Source organism: Triturus cristatus, chromosome 1_2 (genome assembly GCF_964204655.1).
Source record: "Triturus cristatus chromosome 1_2, aTriCri1.1, whole genome shotgun sequence".
NCBI lineage: Eukaryota > Metazoa > Chordata > Amphibia > Caudata > Salamandridae > Triturus > Triturus cristatus.
The window spans coordinates 416,497,460-416,518,943 of NC_140580.1; the positions used below are offsets into that span (position 1 = coordinate 416,497,460).

Below are 21,484 nucleotides of genomic sequence, written 5' to 3' on the forward strand. Positions count from 1 at the left end.
GTCAAACACTGTGATTGGTGATTCCAGATTATTAGTTGTTATTTGGTGGTCTTTCACATATGGCAGTGCACGATTATTTGAAGACATAAGACACACTATAGAACGATCAATTCAGTGAAGGTGCATTGATGTTCTAGCTCAGTCATTCATTCTCAGATATTTACAACTACTCGACTAGCAGTGCACCATGAACCGGTTAGCAAACATTTTGTTTTCAGAGTAGGTAACCCACTGTTTTTCCTCTTCCTTTTCCAAACCAGCAATAGATTTTTGGACAACATTACACACTGCACATGAATACTCTGGGAAAACGGAATAGCTATAGTACCTGAAGATTTAAGAGAACAGCTCCAACCCGCATTGCTTCGCTAAGTTCCAAGTTGTACATTGACTGTGGAAAGCGAGGAGGGCTCTGATTATTTGGGGGTAGCACCTCAATGTAAACAGTGGTAATGGAACTCCTGAAAAGAAAAGAGAAAGAAAATCATCCTTGTAGGCTGTGTTAAATACTATGGGGTTTATTTATAAGAGCTCTGCATCACTTCTGCACCATGTAAAGTGGTACATGCATGATGCAGGGCTCTCATAAAGATTTATGAAGGCATACACAGCTACTCTGTTTGGCTTTGACTGTCTTCATAAATCAGGCGGCACTTAGCAATTTGCTGTGATGCCTTACTGTTCGTCCAGGAGGAGGGCAGGGGCGTAGCACAGGCCCCCGCAGCCCCCGCGGAGCGGGGGGGGCCCGAGCTGCAGGGGGCCCCCTCAGCACCATACTCAGTCCTGAGAGCTCCATAGTAAATACGGAGTGGGGGCCCCTTTATGTTCTTTGAAGGGGGGCCCCCTCAACTTTCGTTACGCCAGTGGAGGAGGGCAATGGGCATTGCAGTGGGTTTTCCTATGCAACACCCATGGAATTTGATGCTGCCCCAGATTTACAATGTGGTGTAACCCTTGGGCAGCGTCAAATCCATACGCCTCCCAAGGTGAGGCGTTACGAGGAGAAATACGTTTATTTTTCCTAGTTTTTTTCCTCTTTCCATGTCATAGAAAGAAGAAAGCTCCTCAAAGGATTGTTTTTTCTGCAGGAAGGTGCCCTTTCCTGCACAACAACAATCCTGCCTGCAACAGAGGCACCCTTGCACCATGGTGCAAGAGTGCCTACAGTGGTGGTAGGCTGCCAAAACAGTGCCAGCGCAGGCAGAAAGGTCAGGAATGCACTGTATTGCTTAAATTCAGTGCATTCCTGCCTTTTCACTTTGGCGTACACCAAAATGCCATGAATGAGGCCCTGTGTCTCTAGTACCATAACTGCTTGCACTTTTGCTTTACAGCCATTATTACATCCTCATTTGGAGTGGCCTGTAATAATCAGGTGGAAAGACCACCTAGGCAAATAATGTTTGCAAAAGGCATTGAGGAATAATGTGCAAAATCAACCTTTTGTTAAAGATGGCATTTTACTTTATGACTTCATCATACAGTTTTACAGGAGTTCTGCAAAGTGCGTGCACATAATGAAAATCATTCCCATCCCTCTTGTATGTGAAAGGGTGCAGATTGACGGTGAATTCATGTGTTACATGCAGGATGTATGTAATTGGTAAGTGCTGTTGTGTTAGGCTGCGCTGACCAGAAGTACACCTCACTAAGGTGGATCACTTGTGACTATTGTGTATGAGCACAACAGCTCATATATCTATTAATGTGATGAGGATAAGCCTACCGTCATCATGCCTTCAGAGCACACAAAGGGTATTTGGTGGGACACTACATTCCTCCCTAACTTATAACTAAATTATTCAATCCCAGTGACCAACATGATAATCAAATACAACTCAGTAAACCATATGTCACTTAGCATCTGAGAAGGTTGATGCATTTTTTCTGTGGGTGCAGCTGGTTCAACCAAGTCTTAACACTTACCGTGGTGAGGTACTGTAAGTAATTGGGTCATTAGTTGCAAAGGTTGTGGGTCCTTCAGTCTATAGGTATCTCCTTACTCAGAATCAAGTACCAGATCATAGTACTTGCATCTTTCAAGTTAGTGAAACAGAGCGGCCCAAGGCCTAATCAGGGGGCAGCTGGGCAAAATGGAGGGCCATTAATTGTTTCTTTAGGTTATGCTGGAAATCAGCCACGGCCCGTACAGGAAACAGCGATGGGGCGGTGGGGCCATGTGGGGGGGATTTCGAGAGACGATGCAGAGTTAAAATTAAATAAATAATTAATTGTCCATTGGCATCGTCCCTCAAAATCCCCACGCAAGCGGCCTCACCGCCCCACTGCTGTTACCTGCACGGACTGAAAGTGATTTTGTCTAACAACAGTGGTGGAATTTTGTGGCTTTATTTATTAAAAGTTGTAAAAGATAAGTTCTTATTCCACAACTCGACTGTGCTAGTGGATGCTAAAGCCGTGGACAGATATTGATTATATATAGATTTTTTTATAATTTTGAACTTCTGACCGTAGAGCTTTGTTTAGTGGGGATGGTCCGAATTTATTTTTTATTTTGTACCAACATTTTATTGCGGTGTACATTCTCCCTACTGTTTCATTTATTATCCCAAATTCCAGATGCACCTGCGGTGCTGACACATTCTGGGATATTCGAAAGACCTGCTTATATATTGTGGCCTGTAGCTTGTTCATAAGTGCAGTCTTTTCTGTGAAGGAATGTGCTAGCATAGGATATCGTTTAGAGTATTTTTCAGCTATTACAAATAACGGTGGTTTGTAAGATGGACCCTAAATTTTGTGGGCCAATGTGCTGAAAGCTAATGCTAGTGTGTTGGCTGTTTTTGACATGTAGTTCTTCTGTTCGCAATCATTGAGTCTGCTGTTAATGTAAACTCCCAAATACTTGCAGCTGGCTACTTCTTCCAGAAGCTTTCCTTCTAACCAGATTTTCTGTAAAGGGCTTATGTGGTTACTAATCAGCATGGTTTTTGTTTTTGATATGTTTATTTCCAACTTGTTAGTGGTGATATACTCATGCATTTCAGCCAGTGACCTCCAGAGGCTAGCTTGAGTTAAACTCATTAGTACCACGTTGTATTCATATGAAAGATGAAATAAAGTTAGCTTGCCCAAGCGAGGTGGATGGGAGTTGGTGTGATCGAGCTGGTGTGTCAGACCAGACATTAACAGGGTGAACAGCTGTGAGGCCAGCACACACTCCTGCCTCGGCCCCTGTTTGTGGTGAGTTTTCTTGAAATCCTGAAGCCATCACCCAACTTCACTTTTATTCAGGTGTGGGTATAAAATAGCATAATTCCTCTTCCAGTAGTCTATCAGGAATGTTCCAATCTCTTAGTTTCCTCCAGAGGATGTGATAATCTACACTATCAAGGCCGTTTTTAAGTCAATGAAGCAGAAGTGTAGTTTTTCTTTTTTCCCTTACATTTGTCAGCTATTAGTGCGAGTGCCAGAAAATTTGCTATCATCCCGGTCCCTTTTCTGAAGCTGTCTCATTGGCTGGGATCAGGTTGCGCATGTGGGACCAGTCAATGAGGTCTGCTATGATCAAAGATGCGCAGTGCTTTGCTTCTACGTCCAGTAACACTACAAGTCTGTAGTCTACCAGGTTCAACCTATCTCCACCTTTATAGATAGGCATGATAATTGAGACTTGCCAACGTGGTGTCCTGCAACTTCTTTGAATAGGATGGATAAATAGTTACTCCAAAAAGCCAGATCGCATTTGAAAATAGTCTGGGGAATTTCTGTTTGGTCCCGGTGCACTGTTCCTTCTGCCCTTGTGTATTATGTTGGTTACTTTTTCTACTGAGTAGGTCAACGGATTTGTCTTATTTGCGGGATAAGTGCTGTTTCCTTCATTGATTTTGCTGGATTTAACTGTTGTTTCATTCCCCTCATATCTCGTTTTGGTTCTTTTTCTTCCCATGAAGTTTTTTTTGTATTCCTTCATCAGGCAACGCACATTTTCCCATGCGGTTTAATGGGGTCAGTTAATCTTAGTTTCCTGGCTGCTTTTCTTAATTTTCTTTTCAGTCCTTGCAATTTACATGATGTTGTGTTGTAGGCCGTTCTTGGCACATGCCTATGGCCAGCCAGCATTAATCATGTCAGATTTGTTATGAATTCTGTTCAAGTGCCTAATAATTCGGTTTTCTCATTCCAACTGAACATTTCTAGTTCCTTTACTGCAGGTACTAAAGTTTATTGTTTGTCCACTTCAATCACTTTAAGTTGATCAAATCTATGCTCCTGACCATTGCTGGGGTGATACTGTGCTTTGGAGGGCTGAAGCTAAAATGTATATATTGATGGGAGTTATTGCTCAGGGTGCTAAATTCAATTGAGAACTGTGCTAAGAATGGCATAAATGATAGTGTAGAAGTCTAGATTAAGTTGGAGTTAACATCTCCTGTCAGAATTACGTTCCATTCTTCTGTCTGAATTTGTTGTGGGAATTTGGAAGTAGAGTTCTTTTTTTCCTGACTTTTGGGTGAACATGTGTATAAATCAACAGAACTGGGTTTGATTCGGAGGTACTCCGGTGAGTAAATTTAATTAGTTGCAGTACAGGGACAGGGGATTTCAACTGTTCAGATTTGATATTTAAAGCTGTGGACACATAAACTGTGAATCCCCATTTTGGATGGCCACATGGCTCATTTGTTCTGTGCCCACACTGTAATGGATGGCGCCCTCCAAGGGTAGTATGGCCGGTGCCCATGTCTTTTGGGAGTATCAAAACAACAATGTCTCAACCAGTAATTATAGGGACAATTTTAAACAAAGATGCATAAGTCATAAAGGAGGGAAACCAAGAGACCAAAGTATGAAAAAGTTTTTTAGTTATTATTATTATGCAAAAGAATTGTAACAGCACTATAATACAATTAAATCAAATTCTGGTAGCCAAACATACACCAGTTGTGTACTGACCGTGCTCGGTGTAAGTGATAAGTGCAGTGACACAAGTGATATATACAGTGTGGGCGGCGCAAAGTGAAAGGACAACATTAATCATGAACAAATTACAAAAACACAATAAATAATTTGCAATAAGGTATAAATCCTTAGGAGGCCGTGGGTTACACTGGGATGTCGACGGCGTTTCGACCTTATGCACTTAAGGTCATCATCAGGACAATGGCTACAATTTGAAGAGTGCTGCAGAGAGGTAAAGAGAATAAAGAGTGGGTGGATCATCTTTTAAACTAAGGAAAGCAAGGAGCAAAAAATGGTTTAATAAAGACAGCAGTCAGTGGTGCGGGTAGTGAAAGTAGGGTAGGGCGGGGGGAAAAGGGGTGTGTGGGGTGAGGGCAATTGGGAAAAAGAACGTGTAAATTTGGAGTTGAGGGGGAGGGGGGGAAAGGAAGGAGGGGGAGGGAGAAAAGGGGATGAATTGGGAAGGAAACGAAGGAAGGGGACGAGGGGGAAAGGTGTATTATCACAAAGGGAGGAAAAGTATGACTAAAGGTACAACACAGTGCGGTGAGCAGATGTAGGAATTCACCTGAGTGCTGGTCTAATGAAAACGCACAAAGCGCTAATGCCCGGGCGATCGTCAGGAACTTCTACATAAGACGGTATCACGAAATGCTTTGGAATGCCAGAACTACGTTCGGGAACTGTGAGGAAATTGAAACTGGTTAGGATTCAAGGTAACCACAGGTCGGAGGGGCAAGGTAATTTAGACTAAAATGAACAAACGTACCAAATTGGCCGATATGCTGGGTCCGTTACAGTCGTGCAGTCAAGGGTCCTGTTCATATGGACAGCCTACAATGTATGAGAATTGTGCCCAAATCTACAAACCAGGAGATAGCGGACATTAATCGCGGGCCTTAGCTCAATTATTAATTGGCGTTAGAGTAATAAAAAAGTAATAATAAATTAAAATAAAAGGGGGCCCTTACCGACTATTATGGGTCAAAGTCCAACCGGTATGTCCAACACTGAAGTTATCCCAACGGGAGTACGTGAGCGTGCCAGGGTAGCACGACGACCGCTAAGTGGAGCCAATAAACTCTTTCCAGGTAGACCAGACGAAAAATCGCCGGCAGAGTGAGCGGAACCAATACGCCAGGGTGACTGAATCGCAAACCGCGATAGAATCATGGTCTGGAAATACAGCCAATTGCGGAAGTCAAAAGCGCGCAGGCGCGCCCATCAAGGGGAACTACTAGACCGTAAACATACGGCTGACCCAAGTGCCCCAGGAGAACAAGTAAACAATAAATAACCGATGTAAATGCACTTAAGCAGACGGGCAAGGACCGGATGACAGGAGCGGGTACAGGAAAGAAGGAATAGGTCTTGACTGAATGTTAGGGCTAATTAATATTAAACAAAAAGTCGAAAAGCGGGAAAGGGGGGTGGAAGAGGGGAGGGAAGAGGGGAAAGAGGGGAAAGGGGCGCAAAGGGAACGTGAAAGAGCGAATTAAGAAAAGAAAGGAAATTGAAGGCAATTAACATTAGAGAGCTCACATATATAAACAATATATATACAACAAACACATTGGTCAACAAGTGTCTAATTTGAACTTGCTAAAACAAGTATCCACATGATCATCAGTTGTTACAATCAGAGGAAAAGGTTTAGATTAACACAGTAGCTTAGACCATCAATGTAAGCAATCCACAGTATAACAAACAAGGTACACATAATAGTGCCGTGGTGGTAAACGGAACAAACATTAAGCCCCTCCTACATCCGATATAGTGGGAAAAGAAGTGGAGGGGAAGGGGATACAAGTTCTCATATTAAATACCCGCTGTTGCTTTCAAGTACAAGGAATTAAAGCATGCATAAATCAGAGTTTTCTTATGATGTTGGCATAACAGAATTCCATTCATCAAGGGAGTTAAGACCACAATTCACAGTGTTGCAGCGCGTGATCCAGCGACATTCACATCTATTCAGTAGAAGTTGAAGATCACCGCCTCTAGTTGGTATTTGTGGACGATCGATTACCTGCCATGTGAAATCAGATTCTGTATGATTAAATTGCTTGAAGTGGGTAACCAATGGAGCGGTCTCCACACAGCATCTGATGCGACTCTTGTGTTGGCTGATTCGGTGCTTAATCATCTGGGTAGTCTGACCAATATATAGCAAGTTGCAGGGACAGCGTATAGCATAAATTACATTAGTGGTCCGACAATTTGAAAAATGCTTTAGAGTATAGGTGCGATCAGTTGTAACAAAGGACTTGGTGTTAAAAGTAAGGTCGCACGCGGTGCATGTCTGGCATTTAAAATGGCCAATAACAGGAGGCAAACCCCACATAGATGTAACTGATGGAGTTATACTTTCTTTTACAGGCCACGTTATTGCGTGTACCAGTTTGTCTGAGAGGTTATCACCTCTTTTGTAAGAGAACAAAGGCGGGTCCTTGTATAAACCAGACGTCCGAAGAATTGTCCAGTTTTTCTTGATTATTTTCCCTACTTTGTTACTCGAGGGACTGTATGTACTGACAAATGGAATCCGTTGGTTTTGGGTTCTTTCAGAAGGGGATAGGATCGTTTCCCTATGAGAATACCAGGCTCTCTTAGAGGCCCTGCGTACCAGATGTTTTGGGTATCCTCTACACAAAAGATTTTCAGTCAAGGTAGCTGCTTCACGTACATAGTCTTTTTTCCATTTACAGTTCCTTCTGATTCGAAGGAACTGCCCATATGGTAAGCCGTCACGCAAGCCTCGCGGGTGGTAACTAGTATACATAAGCAAGGTATTACGCTCCGTGGGTTTTCGGTAAAGTTTAGTACCCACTATGCCATCCTCACAATGTAGAGTCAAATCTAGGAAAGGTAGATCGTTTGTTCTAATATCTGACGTGAAGGTCAGATGCTTCTGACAACCATTTATCCAAATGATAAATGATTCCAAATCTTCATGTGTACCATGCCAAAACAAAAGAACATCATCAATATAGCGACGCCAAAGTCTGACATTAGTCAAAAATGGATTAAGGGTAGATAGAACAAAAGTAGTTTCAAGATGGTAAACATACAATATTGCAAAATTTGGAGCAAAGCACGCCCCCATTGAAACTCTCTTTACCTGCAGATAAAAGGTGTCTTTGTAAAGGAAGTAGTTGTTGGTTAGAGCAATATGTAACAACTCTAAAATGAACTCGCTGGGAATACGGACAGGTCTTTGTCTAGTATCCAAGAGATCTTTAATAACAGCGAGTCCTTCAGCATGGGGAATATTTGTATATAGAGATTCTATATCTAGACCAACCATAAGATCAGAATCGATATTGAATGGCAAATCCTCTATAATATTGATCAAATGTGTGCTGTCTCGTACAAAGGTGGTAGTTGAAGGAACAAATTCTTTAAGAAAAAAATCAATATATTTTCCCAATGGCTCCAAAATTGAGCCACATCCGGAGACAATAGGTCTACCGGGCGGATCAGAAACATTTTTGTGAACTTTTGGCAAAACATATAGGACCGGTGTTCTAGGGTGAGGTTTATTCAGAAAAGCATGTTCTTTTTTTGTGATAATTTCCAAAAGAAGAGCCTGATTTGTAACTATCAAAATTTTGTCACGAATTTTAGAAAGAGGATCAGACGGCAAAGCCGAGTAATGATTAAGATTACTCAATTGGCGCATTATTTCTAAGTCATATTTGTCATGGTCCATAATGACTATTCCGCCACCCTTATCTGCTGGCTTTATTGTTATCCCTTTGTTGTTGCTCAAACTATTAATAGCCCCTTTCTCCAGAAGTGACAAATTATAGGGAACAAATTCAAATTGTTTTTTCAATTCCGTTACCTCATGTAACACTAGTTTTTCAAAGGTTAAAATGTCCGATGGCATCATAGATGTAGGAGGCACAAAGGAGGAAGGCAAATGAAATTGTTTCTCATAGGGTCTATCAATGCTTGATTTGTCTGCAAAAAAGTATTTCAAACGGATCCGTCTGAAAAATATTAGAAGATCTTCCTGTAATTTAAAAAAATTACTGTGATCCGTTGGTACAAAGGAGAGACCCTTTGAGAGCAACGAGGTTTCCTCAGTAGATAAAATATGCCTAGATAAATTGAATATAGGTATAGTCATATTGGAGCATACTGTGTAGGGTATTAGGGCTCTCTCATCAATCATTGGTGCACTTAAAGACCCTGTAGATGTTACCATAGATGGTACCAAAAGAGGAGGCGTACATACTGACTGTAATGGTGGATGGTATTCCATCAAATTAGTTAAAGAGGGTTGTGAGATAGTGACTTCAAAATTTACTGGGGTGGACCCCATTGGTAAAACTTGCGGCGAGTTTGACGCTCGCCCGGATATTGGTAATGGTAGTTCTGTCTTTGTCGACCTCGACCACGTCCTCGGTTGGTTCCTAAAAAACCAGCCGGAAGAAGCGGTGGTGGGTGCGTTCTGTTTTGCAAATGGTCTGAGCTAGATCCTTCACCGGGGTCTGAATCTTCAGCAGAAGTGTTGGATGAGTCAGAGAAGGTTATAATCTGTTTATTTCTATATCTTCCCCAATTTCGGTTTCTTGGAGGTTGATAAGGGGTATTGTAGAATGTATCATGTAAATAAGGATAAGTCTGATCTTTTTGATAGTTCTTAATGTCTCGTTGGATCTTGTTGACTTTTTTGTTTTGCTCTAGGGTGTTAAAAGTCGCAATAGTAGTGTTAACTTTCTCCAAGAGACCCTTGGCATCAGAAATCGTTGTCTGCTAAGATAATTCTCTCAAATTCAGCTATTTCTTCAAGTTCCTTCTTGCTATGCTCTATTGCAGTGTCAATACCTAAGACCATCCAATGTCTCGAACAGGTAGTCGCCAGATGACTAAAGCCCTGTCGAAACTTGGGGTCCTGGGTAAATATTGCTGGAACGTTACGTATTTGTAAGCCCAATGGAATAGTGTCTGACTTTAAGTACTCTGTAAGCATACGAGCGTGTAGGTCAGTGCGGATCTGTTTCTTCTTTAAGTTTTCGAGCTTCTCTAACAACGCCCTGGAAGAGTTAGGGGCTACAGGCAGAGGGGTGGAAGAATGTGACAGTAAAGATGGTCCACTGAGAATACGTAAGATATAATCATCAGTGTAAAAGGGGGTCTCTCTAGAAGACATATTATGACAAGTATTTGTGCATAATAAACCACTATTAATGGGTAATGTAGGACTTCTACTCTCGCAACCCAGCGGTCTAGGAACGTGAAACAGGAGTAAACCCGTATACCCAGTTGAGACCGGGTGAATTATAGTATCAAAACAACAATGTCTCAACCAGTAATTATAGGGACAATTTTAAACAAAGATGCATAAGTCATAAAGGAGGGAAACCAAGAGACCAAAGTATGAAAAAGTTTTTTAGTTATTATTATTATGCAAAAGAAATGTAACAGCACTATAATACAATTAAATCAAATTCTGGTAGCCAAACATACACCAGTTGTGTACTGACCGTGCTCGGTGTAAGTGATAAGTGCAGTGACACAAGTGATATATACAGTGTGGGCGGCGCAAAGTGAAAGGACAACATTAATCATGAACAAATTACAAAAACACAATAAATCATTTGCAATAAGGTATAAATCCTTAGGAGGCCGTGGGTTACACTGGGATGTCGACGGCGTTTCGACCTTATGCACTTAAGGTCATCATCAGGACAATGGCTACAATTTGAAGAGTGCTGCAGAGAGGTAAAGAGAATAAAGAGTGGGTGGATCATCTTTTAAACTAAGGAAAGCAAGGAGCAAAAAATGGTTTAATAAAGACAGCAGTCAGTGGTGCGGGCAGTGAAAGTAGGGTAGGGCGGGGGGAAAAGGGGTGTGTGGGGTGAGGGCAATTGGGAAAAAGAACGTGTAAATTTGGAGTGGAGGGGGAGGGGGGAAAGGAAGGAGGGGGAGGGAGAAAAGGGGATGAATTGGGAAGGAAACGAAGGAAGGGGACGAGGGGGAAAGGTGTATTATCACAAAGGGAGGAAAAGTATGACTAAAGGTACAACACAGTGCGGTGAGCAGATGTAGGAATTCACCTGAGTGCTGGTCTAATGAAAACGCACAAAGCGCTAATGCCCGGGCGATCGTCAGGAACTTCTACGTAAGACGGTATCACGAAATGCTTTGGAATGCCAGAACTACGTTCGGGAACTGTGAGGAAATTGAAACTGGTTAGGATTCAAGGTAACCACAGGTCGGAGGGGCAAGGTAATTTAGACTAAAATGAACAAACGTACCAAATTGGCCGATATGCTGGGTCCGTTACAGTCGTGCAGTCAAGGGTCCTGTTCATATGGACAGCCTACAATGTATGAGAATTGTGCCCAAATCTACAAACCAGGAGATAGCGGACATTAATCGCGGGCCTTAGCTCAATTATTAATTGGCGTTAGAGTAATAAAAAAGTAATAATAAATTAAAATAAAAGGGGGCCCTTACCGACTATTAGGGGTCAAAGTCCAACCGGTATGTCCAACACTGAAGTTATCCCAACGGGAGTACGTGAGCGTGCCAGGGTAGCACGACGACCGCTAAGTGGAGCCAATAAACTCTTTCCAGGTAGACCAGACGAAAAATCGCCGGCAGAGTGAGCGGAACCAATACGCCAGGGTGACTGAATCGCAAACCGCGATAGAATCATGGTCTGGAAATACAGCCAATTGCGGAAGTCAAAAGCGCGCAGGCGCGCCCATCAAGGGGAACTACTAGACCGTAAACATACGGCTGACCCAATTGCCCCAGGGGAACAAGTAAACAATAAATAACCGATGTAAATGCACTTAAGCAGACGGGCAAGGACCGGATGACAGGAGCGGGTACAGGAAAGAAGGAATAGGTCTTGGGAGGCTATCATATCATACTTATCCCATTTCGGAGGTGGCTTGCCATCTTCTAGCAATTTATTTGCTCCCTCGATGTTCTATGAGATTAGATGTAAATCATGTGTCTTAGACTTTCTTGCAGAGTGCCCCCAAGGTCAAACTGCCTTGTGCGCCTTTAGGGTGACTGGAAGCCAACTCCATTGCCTTTAGCTTATGTCTGTATTCATATTCTGGTTGGTGTAGTTGTTGCTCCTCGTTGATATATTTAAACTTCTTCCTTGGATGTTCTGAAGCACACCACAGTCTTTACTGGATTTTAATTTTGATGATTGCTTCATTTTATGAAGAGAGTTTTAAATCAAGGGTTGGGGGTAACGTGATGTAGTATGATTAGAGTATTTATGGCCCATGCTTCAAATTGTTGTGTATCATAAAGGGTGAGGAGTGCTGTTTCCTGTGGTTGCCTCGTAGTGAGGGTTTGTTCCATACGTTTTCGGACTTCTGGGATGAACTCTACTGAGAGAAGATCCGAGGATTCTAGATGTTTTAGCCCTGAGATTTCTGCTATCAGTTTTAAACTGTTCCCTCTATTGAGGATATCATGCGGACCCTGCGAATTGTATTCTGGTGTTAAAATTATTTGTTGCATTGCATTTGTAAACGAGGGAGAATGTATCCATTTTGTGTGTGATTACTCAGTGTGTTCCTGATAGGTTTAGCTTCTTGTGGTTTTCAACAATAACCAATTAAGGCGTTGTACCGTCCATTATTATGTTGACTGATGGCTTACCCTCTTCTGGGTAAGTGGAGGACTGACCCATCTGTGGATTCTCTGTCTGGTTGGATGTTAATTTCCATGTGAGACATTTTGTTCCATAATGTAAGTCCTGTTCTCTGGTCCGTGTCTTGCTTTTCTTTCACGTTTTTTTGTCATCTCATTTGGCTGCCCATTTTGGGCTCGTCCGTACTTGCACTTTCTATTGGAGTCTGCTTGAACTCTTCCAATATTGCCCTACTTGTTTTCTGCTTTTTTGAGGTTCACTCATTTTCCCAATGGGCTGGCAAGGGTCAACAGATTTCCCTTCTTGCTTTGTGCTATATTTGATATTTTCTTCTGGGCAAGAGAGAGAATTATTAGCCAGATTGGCTTTTTTGGGGATTATTATCTCTTCCAATATTGCTGGTGGGGTGTTTAATTTGTCAATTACTGGGCCACATGCACAGGATGCTTGCAATGGTGAGTGGACAGATTGCACTCTTACTATTAGATATGTTAATCTTTCCAGCTTGGTCTTAATGGCTGAAATATAGGTAGCTATTATATTAATTAGATTAATTTGGATATCCAGTTTGTCAGGTTCCATTATAAGTGCCTCTGTTGAAGCTTGTAAATGATGCAGTAATGAGATGTAGAGGCCAGACTGGCCACCCACTTCATCATTCTGCTGCCCTTGTGCTGTTTTCAGTTCAATCCCTTTTTGACTGCTATGGTTGATATTTTGCAGAGTTTTTGAGTGCGGTTGAGGGAAGTAAAACGAGGTATTAAAAGTAGTTGTTGTTGGGACATTTATTAAGTATAACCTCATCATTTTTTGTTGTCGTGTTGTGATCGTTTTTCTCTTGAGCTCTTTAGCTTCGCTCACTTGATTAATTATTTTTAATTCCGTGGCCTGTAAGAGATCTTTTTTGGTTGAGAGGGTGATTGATCTCAACTATGAATTTTCCGAGTCCTCCTCAAGTGCCTGTACATCTTGTTTCCCCTGGGTTATTTCCTGTTTTGATGTGAATCTAGGTGTGCAATGTGAAAGCTTTACCTCATCCGTGTGTGTTCGTTTTTGGAAAGTTTGTTTTTGTTTTCTTATCTTCATGGTTTTCATATAGTCTATGTTGTGGTGAGATATGTGTCTCACTCCTCTCGTTCACCTGCTTATTGAGGGGAAAGGATCTGTAGGTTCTGCAGCGTGCATCTGGACCTTAATGGTTATGGTTTTTGAGTTTGGTTTGTTGTTTTCTACTTTATTAAACTCTTCCTTTGTTGGTAGTACATCTGATACCTCTGAGTCTTGATCACAGTCATGCCGTTGGCTGTGTAGTTGTTCTATTTTCTTCTCTTATTGAGTTGGACTCTGTGTTACACTCTAAGGAGCCTGTAAAAAGTTCCATTACATCTCTAGACATTTAGTAGATTTTTGGATCTTTTAAAAATGTCAATTTGGAGCTTATGTTCGCTTTACCACTTGAGCCCGCTTTACCAAACAAGATTAATACTGGCAATATGAGGGGGCTCCTTTGTATGTGACATGATTCACTTATTTTTTTTATCTTGTTAGTATTTGATTTTTTTGACGCCCCCTTCTGGTTAGGATTCTTCTGCCTCAGCTGCTGCCTAATTTTTCCTGATCTCATTTCTTTTTTGGCACCTCTTGCAGTGGACCTGACGCATTCTGCCCTTTCAGTCATCTCTAGCATTTTCAAATGTTTGTGCTTATCACTTGCCACTTGTGTAAGTGCGCTTTTTGCTGATGGCTTTGCTACTGGCTGAGTCCAGAGTCTAAAGGGGAATGGGGGACTTGGACTTGTCCGGGGCTCACTGAGTGTGCCCACAATTCACATCCAGACCTCGCTCTGCCACTTTGCATGGGCTGATTACAGCCGCTGCTCTTGCTGTTTGGATTGTCTACCTATCTGGCCCACCCTGCTGACACTCCTCTGACACGTCATGCCTCTGCTTCCCTTGGGAGATCAATAGGTCCTGGATTCCCAGTCCTCTGAACTTCGACCTACCCGACCTCCTCCCCTCTTTGTTTTCTGGCTCGCTGCCAATTGTCTTGGCACTCCTGGATGTGGCTAATTCTGATCTGGACAGCACCCCCTGTACCGCCGCCGTACTCCTGCACTCCAAGACTGCCAGACAGCCAAACTGCAGGGCAAAGGCGGAGGGGGAGAGCAGAAGGTTGTGGCATCCCTGCCGTTCCCGGTTAATAAATGCCTGATAGGGGCCCACGTACCGGCTCGGCACTCTTAGGCTCTTAGGGTGCTGAATCAGGCTGGACGCCTGTCCAGGCAGAAAGCAGGAAGGAACCTTGTGAGCGGCGAAGTCAGTCGACCAGGAGCCGGAGGCCGGAGGAGGCTTGCCCTGCTCTCAAGCCCGAACCCGAATACAGACCCTAAAGAGACACCTGTGCCTCCTCTGACATGCCCTTCTAATCTTCCACTGCTCGAGCACTGCATCATGATGTCACTTCCTCACCTTTAAAGTTCCGCTCTGACTCTGTCTATGAACTTACATATACTGCCACTCAATTGTGTGTCGTATAGTGTGATAAGCCACTCACCCATCCAAAAGGACTTTGTCAGGCAATTAAGTTTTCGATATTTATTTGGGGGATTAAAGAAAACACAGGAGTTCTAGGTTTATCAATACAAAGATACTGAAACTCTTAATGGTTTAGTAAACTCTGATCATTCCAGTTAGATAGTTTGCTATTATACTGTATCTTAATCATCAAAAATATTTGCGGAACTTGCAGTTGTAGGAAGAAACACTAAACAAATTATGATCATTGCAGCCCAGAGTAAAGATGTACTGTTAAAATTAAAAAAGCTAGAGCAATTGAAAAAATGTGAGCGTCCAAAATGACGGGAAGGAAATCATTGAAGTGCTATTTAGATGTGGGGCATGTACAGAGAGGATTGATGATTTTTATTGTCCCAAGTTATGACAACCCAGACCTAGTGATGTTATGAGAGTGGGCGGATAATAACTGTGAATCATCTTAGCACATAATGGGAATACTAATAAAGTACGCTGATTAAATTGAGAAAAGCCCAAACATTTAGAAGAGATAAGATAGATTATGAACGGGGCAAAATATATACCTTTTCAAAGAAATTTGGCAACATTCTACGAAAGAATTTAGCTGAAATAAACAGACAAAGTTACAAGGTTTTACAAGCAGAACCCTATAGTGAGGTGAGCTCCAAGGCGGACACCAATGTTGAAGAAGGTGCAGCGGATGGGCCAATGGCAGAAATTCCATCTATAATTGATGAGTTGCATTTTTTATGGCAGGACTGTTGTCTTAATCTATGCCAAGGGATCGCCAATCATACAAAAACCAGCAAAGAGGTCGAGGAAGAGGAGAAAATAAACTGTGAAAGGAAAAGCAACCGAAAAGGAAGAGCAAGTAAACACTTGCAACTATACCATTGTGAATTTAACTGATATAAATTTAACACATGAAGAAGAGAACCTTTTAGCCCTAGGATTGTCTTTTTGCCAAGAGCAAAATATGAATTATGCACAAACAAGAATAGACCTTTTCAAATGTATAAGATATATGAAACTCAAGAAGTTGTCTCTAGGTCAACCCAAATAGAAGAAGGTCAACAAAATGAACACTGAGTACCAAGATTAATTAAAGGTAGCCAATGTAGGACTCGTGAAAGAACTACAAGAGTTAGAGTGAAATCCAGCAACAGAGACTGACATTGTAGTACATCAAGGACTAGATGTATATGGTGGTGTACTAATGGAATTTAGACCATGTTCAAAATTTACACCGGCAATGCCATAAGATACCTTAGATATTTTCAATGGACTAGTGACCCACGACCTGAAGAATTTCTACATCAAAATGGAGAAATCAGTAATGAACAATTCAAGAAATACCATGCACTAATGAGCAGCATGGCAATGCCATGGATTGCATCATCAGAAATTCTGATAAGGGCATTAATTTAGCCCTTTGGCTCATGAACAAATAGTTGAGTGAAGCATACAAACAATTGAATAATGTTTTGTATCACTCTAGAGTTCCACAAGATATCCTGAAAATGATGAAGACACAGTATAAAAGTGAACTAGCTAATTGGAGAGATCACATTTTTTTAAACCATGAAGAGTATCAGTTTCTTTGTACTGATAAACTTAGAACTCCTGTGTTTTATTTAAGCCCTTAAATTCATAAGGACAGCATTAATCATCCAGGGTGTCCCAAAATCTCAGTGCTAGGAAGTGCATTGGAAAACATCCCCAAAATGTTGACCATTTTTGTGAGATTTTGTAATGAATTTGCACTCTTACTTGAAAGACTCATGAAATTTAAAAAAAAAGAAGTTTAATATCCCCTGGGAAGAAGAGTATATTCTAATGACCATAGATATAACAACATTATGTACTAGTATACAGCATGAGGATGGCTTGAGAGTGGCAAAGTTATTTATGGGGTCTAGGCCATTGAATCTTTGGAAGCACAAAAAAGATCCTCGCTATGATCAGGAAACCTCTGGTTTAACCAGCAATTGTTTCACCAGATTAGAGGGACTGCTATGGGTACCTGTTCAACCCTAGCTATGCAAATCTGAATATGGCTGGTGGGAGAAGCATTATCTCTAGGCTGAATTCATACAAGACTGGTCACAATCTGTGGTTTTATGGTATCAATTTATCGAAGACATATTTGGGATTTGGAAGGGCACAACAGATAGTGCCAGATGATTGGCGGAGAGAATCAGTGAGAATAATTTGAATTTACATTTTCCAGCACACTGAGTATTACTGAAGGGAATTTCCTGTACCTAACAGTATATGTTGGGAAGAGGAAAAAAAGAGGCAAAATTGGTCAGGAATCCTATGGCTGATGACACTTCATTGCATGCCACTAGTTTTCATCCATGGCATCTCATGAAAAGTAGCCCTTGTGGGGAAATCTTAAGGGTCAAAGTAAGTTTTAGTGGAAAAAAAGAAGAGGACAAGGCTCTAGCAGTAATGATGCAGCAATGTCAGGAAAGGGGGTATTCTCAAGCCATTACCGAAGAAGCAAAAAAGAAAGCTAAGGTACAATCTAGGGAACAATTAATATGTGAAAGGAAGAGCAAAAGACCTAAGAAATCTATGCAATTTATGTTGATTACCACTTTTAACAAATAAGAGGGAGCTATCTGTAAAAGAATTCAAAAGTATTGGCATCTAGTAAAAAGCAATCCTGTAATAAGTAAGGAAGCTCCGAGAAGGCAAGGTGTGACATACAAAAGGGCTAGATCTGCGAGCGACTCTCTAACAAGGAGTACCCCTGAATGTAGCAAACAAAAAAAACCTGGCAAAGGAAAATTAAAAAGTTTTAAAAAGTGCAGCAAGTGCAAAGCCTGACAGTTTGGGATCAATGTGAAGTAGTACGAATCACTCTTACTCAAAAAGCCTAAGAAAATAAAAGGCCTGTTTAATTGCAAAATTGATCATGCAACATATGTGTTACATTGTCCATGCCATCTTCTGTATGCTGGGAGCACTGCACTTCCAGTACAAAACAGAATTTTACAGCATGTTCAGACAATCAATAACAGAGATAAGACCTACTCCATTTTGAAGAGAAGCTTGAGAGTAAAACTACTGGAAAATGTTGTGATCAATGCTGTACTAAAAAGTAATGGAGGAAGGGGACAGGGGGAAAAGCCTTAGACAATTAGAATTTAGACATATTATTGAGTTGAACATGAAGACACCATGGGGATTGAATTGTGAAGAAGATCTCCATATGTACCTATAAAATCCCCCACCACATTCTCTATCCACTTTAGCTATAAATAGGTATCTGAAAGTTATTTCGAATATTTTTACTTTGCACATCGCACTTTGGTTTGCACTGGTTGCTTTAGTAGGATTGCACAATAGGAAAAGAGCCACTAAAATAAATAATGCCCACAGGGGCTGAATGCATTGTTATATTTTAATGAAGTAAAATTGTCTAGAACCCTGTTCAGGGTGCCAGTGTTCACCAGATTGTAAATACAATCCCACACAGTAGAAGTATACTAAGAATAAGAAGGTGAGGTTGCTGCACTCAGGAAGGAGGGTGCCACTTTAACTTTAATGAAGATGGCACCACCTAGGAAAGAGGAATGTCCTGGTCTGTTAAGGATACCTCAATTACCGACTCAATCACAAATGGCCAATAGGAAAGAAGGGCCACCTGATAGAAGAAGTGATGAGAAATTATTTGTTAAAACACCAAATCCTAGCACTAGTTCTATCACACAACACCAGAAAGCTATTCCCGGGTATTGCCCTCTCAAGCTTATTGACGTAGAGAACTCGAGAAATGCTTTGTTAGGTACTTGTGTTAAGGGTAATTTAGGGAGAGTGGATAGAGATAAAGCAATATTAGATGGAAATCTTGCATTGAGGTCGGTGAGGGATGGGATTTATATGAAGCAGGGAGATCAATGTGATGGAAATGTGAACTACCTTACGAATGTACCCAAGCTTGCTCAGGTGGGGTTTGAAGACCAACCGTCAGTAAAAAATAAGGTCATCCACTGTTACTCTATAATTAGAGATGACATTAAATATCCAACCAACCAGGGATAGCAAGGGATATGACTGAGGTGGGGTTTTACGACAATGACATGGTCACTGGTCTGCTTTCAATGGAGTCCCGCACTATTCTTATGGAAAATACATCGATCTTAATAAAATATAGGCGACCCCTGGGTCCAGAGGTAGCACATCAGATGACTAACATGGGAGATACCCGCTCAGGTTTGGACAGATCTGCGTGACTACAATCAACTGAAATTTATTTGGTTAATTCGGGGGATAAGCTAAATTCACTACTTTCTAAAACATTAGTCACTAGCCAGAGGGTGGGTGAAAAGGCGAGTAATTTAAGAACCTTAGTTGGACTAGATAGCAACAGCCCAAATAAAAGCACTAGAAATAGAGATAAATGGCCATTGGTTCCCCCGGTCATAGATCGTCCACCAGCTAGTGCAGTAGGTGGTTTGATCCGTGGCCCTGAGTCAGAAGGTGGGATAGTCTCTGCTTATGATTTTCGGATTTTGGTGTAGAATGTGGCTGGGATCCAGAAATTACACAATTGGACCCCGATTGGTGTAGCTTTGTGGACACTTTTGATGTTATCCTTTTCCAGGAAACATGAAGCCTGGCCACCCCTTACAGGAGCGGTTATTCAGTATATACAATTGACACAAAAAGGAAAAAACAGGGTGGACCTTATGGAGGTCTTGCTACTTGGGTAAAAACCACATTGGGATTTAAGCTAGGCTTCTAAATGTTGATACAAAGGATATCTTGGCACTTGAGCTGACCTTGTTCTGTGTGTGGAAGTCTAGAATATTTAATGTTTATAATGGAGTAGATTGGGCAGTAGAGGAAACAGGCACTATGTACAAGTTAGACGATGCCCTGCCAAAATATTCCACCCCACCATAGTTACAGGCGATTTTAACTGTACTTTTAAACCTTTTATTTCTTCCCCTCAAGACCTTACTGAGGATTGGGATTGCTCATGGTCTATTCCCCCTTTAGATCTTCCAACAGTAAGGTGGTCAAAGAGAGGAGCACAGGTGCTTGCGCTAACTCTACAACATGAGCTTAGAGCTACCAATGGTCGGACAAAGTTCCAAAAGGGAAACATACCTTTAATAGACCAGGTAAAACCAGCAGAATTGACTACTGTCTAATCACCCCAAACCTTTGGCCCCAATTAGTCGACATGACAGTGGTGAAAAGAACGGAAAGTGACCACTATGCTCTCGCTCCTATTCTGTCAATAGAGGGTCCTCTGCAGCCAACTCACAGGTTACATCCCGATGTGGGTATACTTACTACTGCAAACAACCAGAAAGCTCTAAAGTGGACATGGGTGGAGAAACATCCAGAAGCCTTAGAAGCAGTGAAGGTTAAAGCAAGGCAGCTGATCAAAGATCTAAGCGTTCTTTGTCCTAAAGATGCCATTGTGACTTTAGGACCTACCCATGATCTTTTCTTCAATGAGATAAGAGGTTTATTGAGCCAACCAAAAAAATCAAGCAGAAACGGGGGACAATGTATTGGCTTAAAGCATGATAATAAGAGCCCCTGGTTCAAAAAGGACTGTAGGAAGGCAAAGGGGGTGCTTATTGGTGCACTTAAACGAGGGGTTCATGTAGAAATTTCTACCTGCAGAGCTGAGTACAAGAAGGCTATCGATAAAGCAAAAAAGGAGTGGGAGGGTTCACTTTGGGCTTCCCTACATACTGCCCTATCAGATAATGACCCCAAAGGGTTCTGGAGACAAGCTGCATACTGGCTAAAAGGTGAAGGACATACACTTGAATATACTGTACAACCTAGTTATCACACTAGAGGAAAGATTAACAGCAATATCTTCCTGTGTGTCGGCACGTGCCCCTGGCCCAGACAGAATCCATAATCATCTGTATAAAGAAGACAAAATGCTGTGGGGTTTATATATAAATCTGATTACCAACTTGATTTTGACAGGTGCCCCTATTCCACCCTCCTGGCAGATAGCTGAAATAGTGCCAATTTTAAAAAAAGGGAATCGATCTTCCCCTATGAACTATAGGCCCATTAGCCTTATTGATTCCCTTCAGAAAATCTTTTGTAAGCAGGTTTTATGAAGGGTTCAGAACTGGATAAAGTAAGCAAAAATTGTGAGTGACTTTCAGGCGGGCTTTGGTTCCAAAATCAGCACATTGGACCAGATGTTTCTGTTGATCTGTATTTATTGGAAGGAAATAGCTGTAAAGGGTGGAAATCTCCATGTGGCCTTTGTCGATTTGCATACGGCATTTGATTAAGTCCCACACGAAAAACTTTGGAGGATGGGCCTCCCAATCAATATTTAATTTTTTTTTATTCGATTACACTCAGAAAATTCAGCACAGGTTAGGTGGGGTGC

At 41.7% G+C, this 21,484-nt stretch overlaps 1 protein-coding gene across 1 annotated transcript in view; it reads right to left on the reverse strand.

Annotated features, from left to right (window-relative positions):
- Positions 1–21,484, reverse strand: part of PCDH15 (protocadherin related 15) — a 2,378,624-nt gene that overhangs the window by 911,247 nt on the left and 1,445,893 nt on the right. Inside the window, exon 15 of the mRNA XM_085614969.1 lies at positions 329–461. Within this exon, the coding sequence (XP_085471095.1) occupies positions 329–461 (133 nt within the window). The remainder of the gene's footprint in view (positions 1–328; positions 462–21,484) is intronic.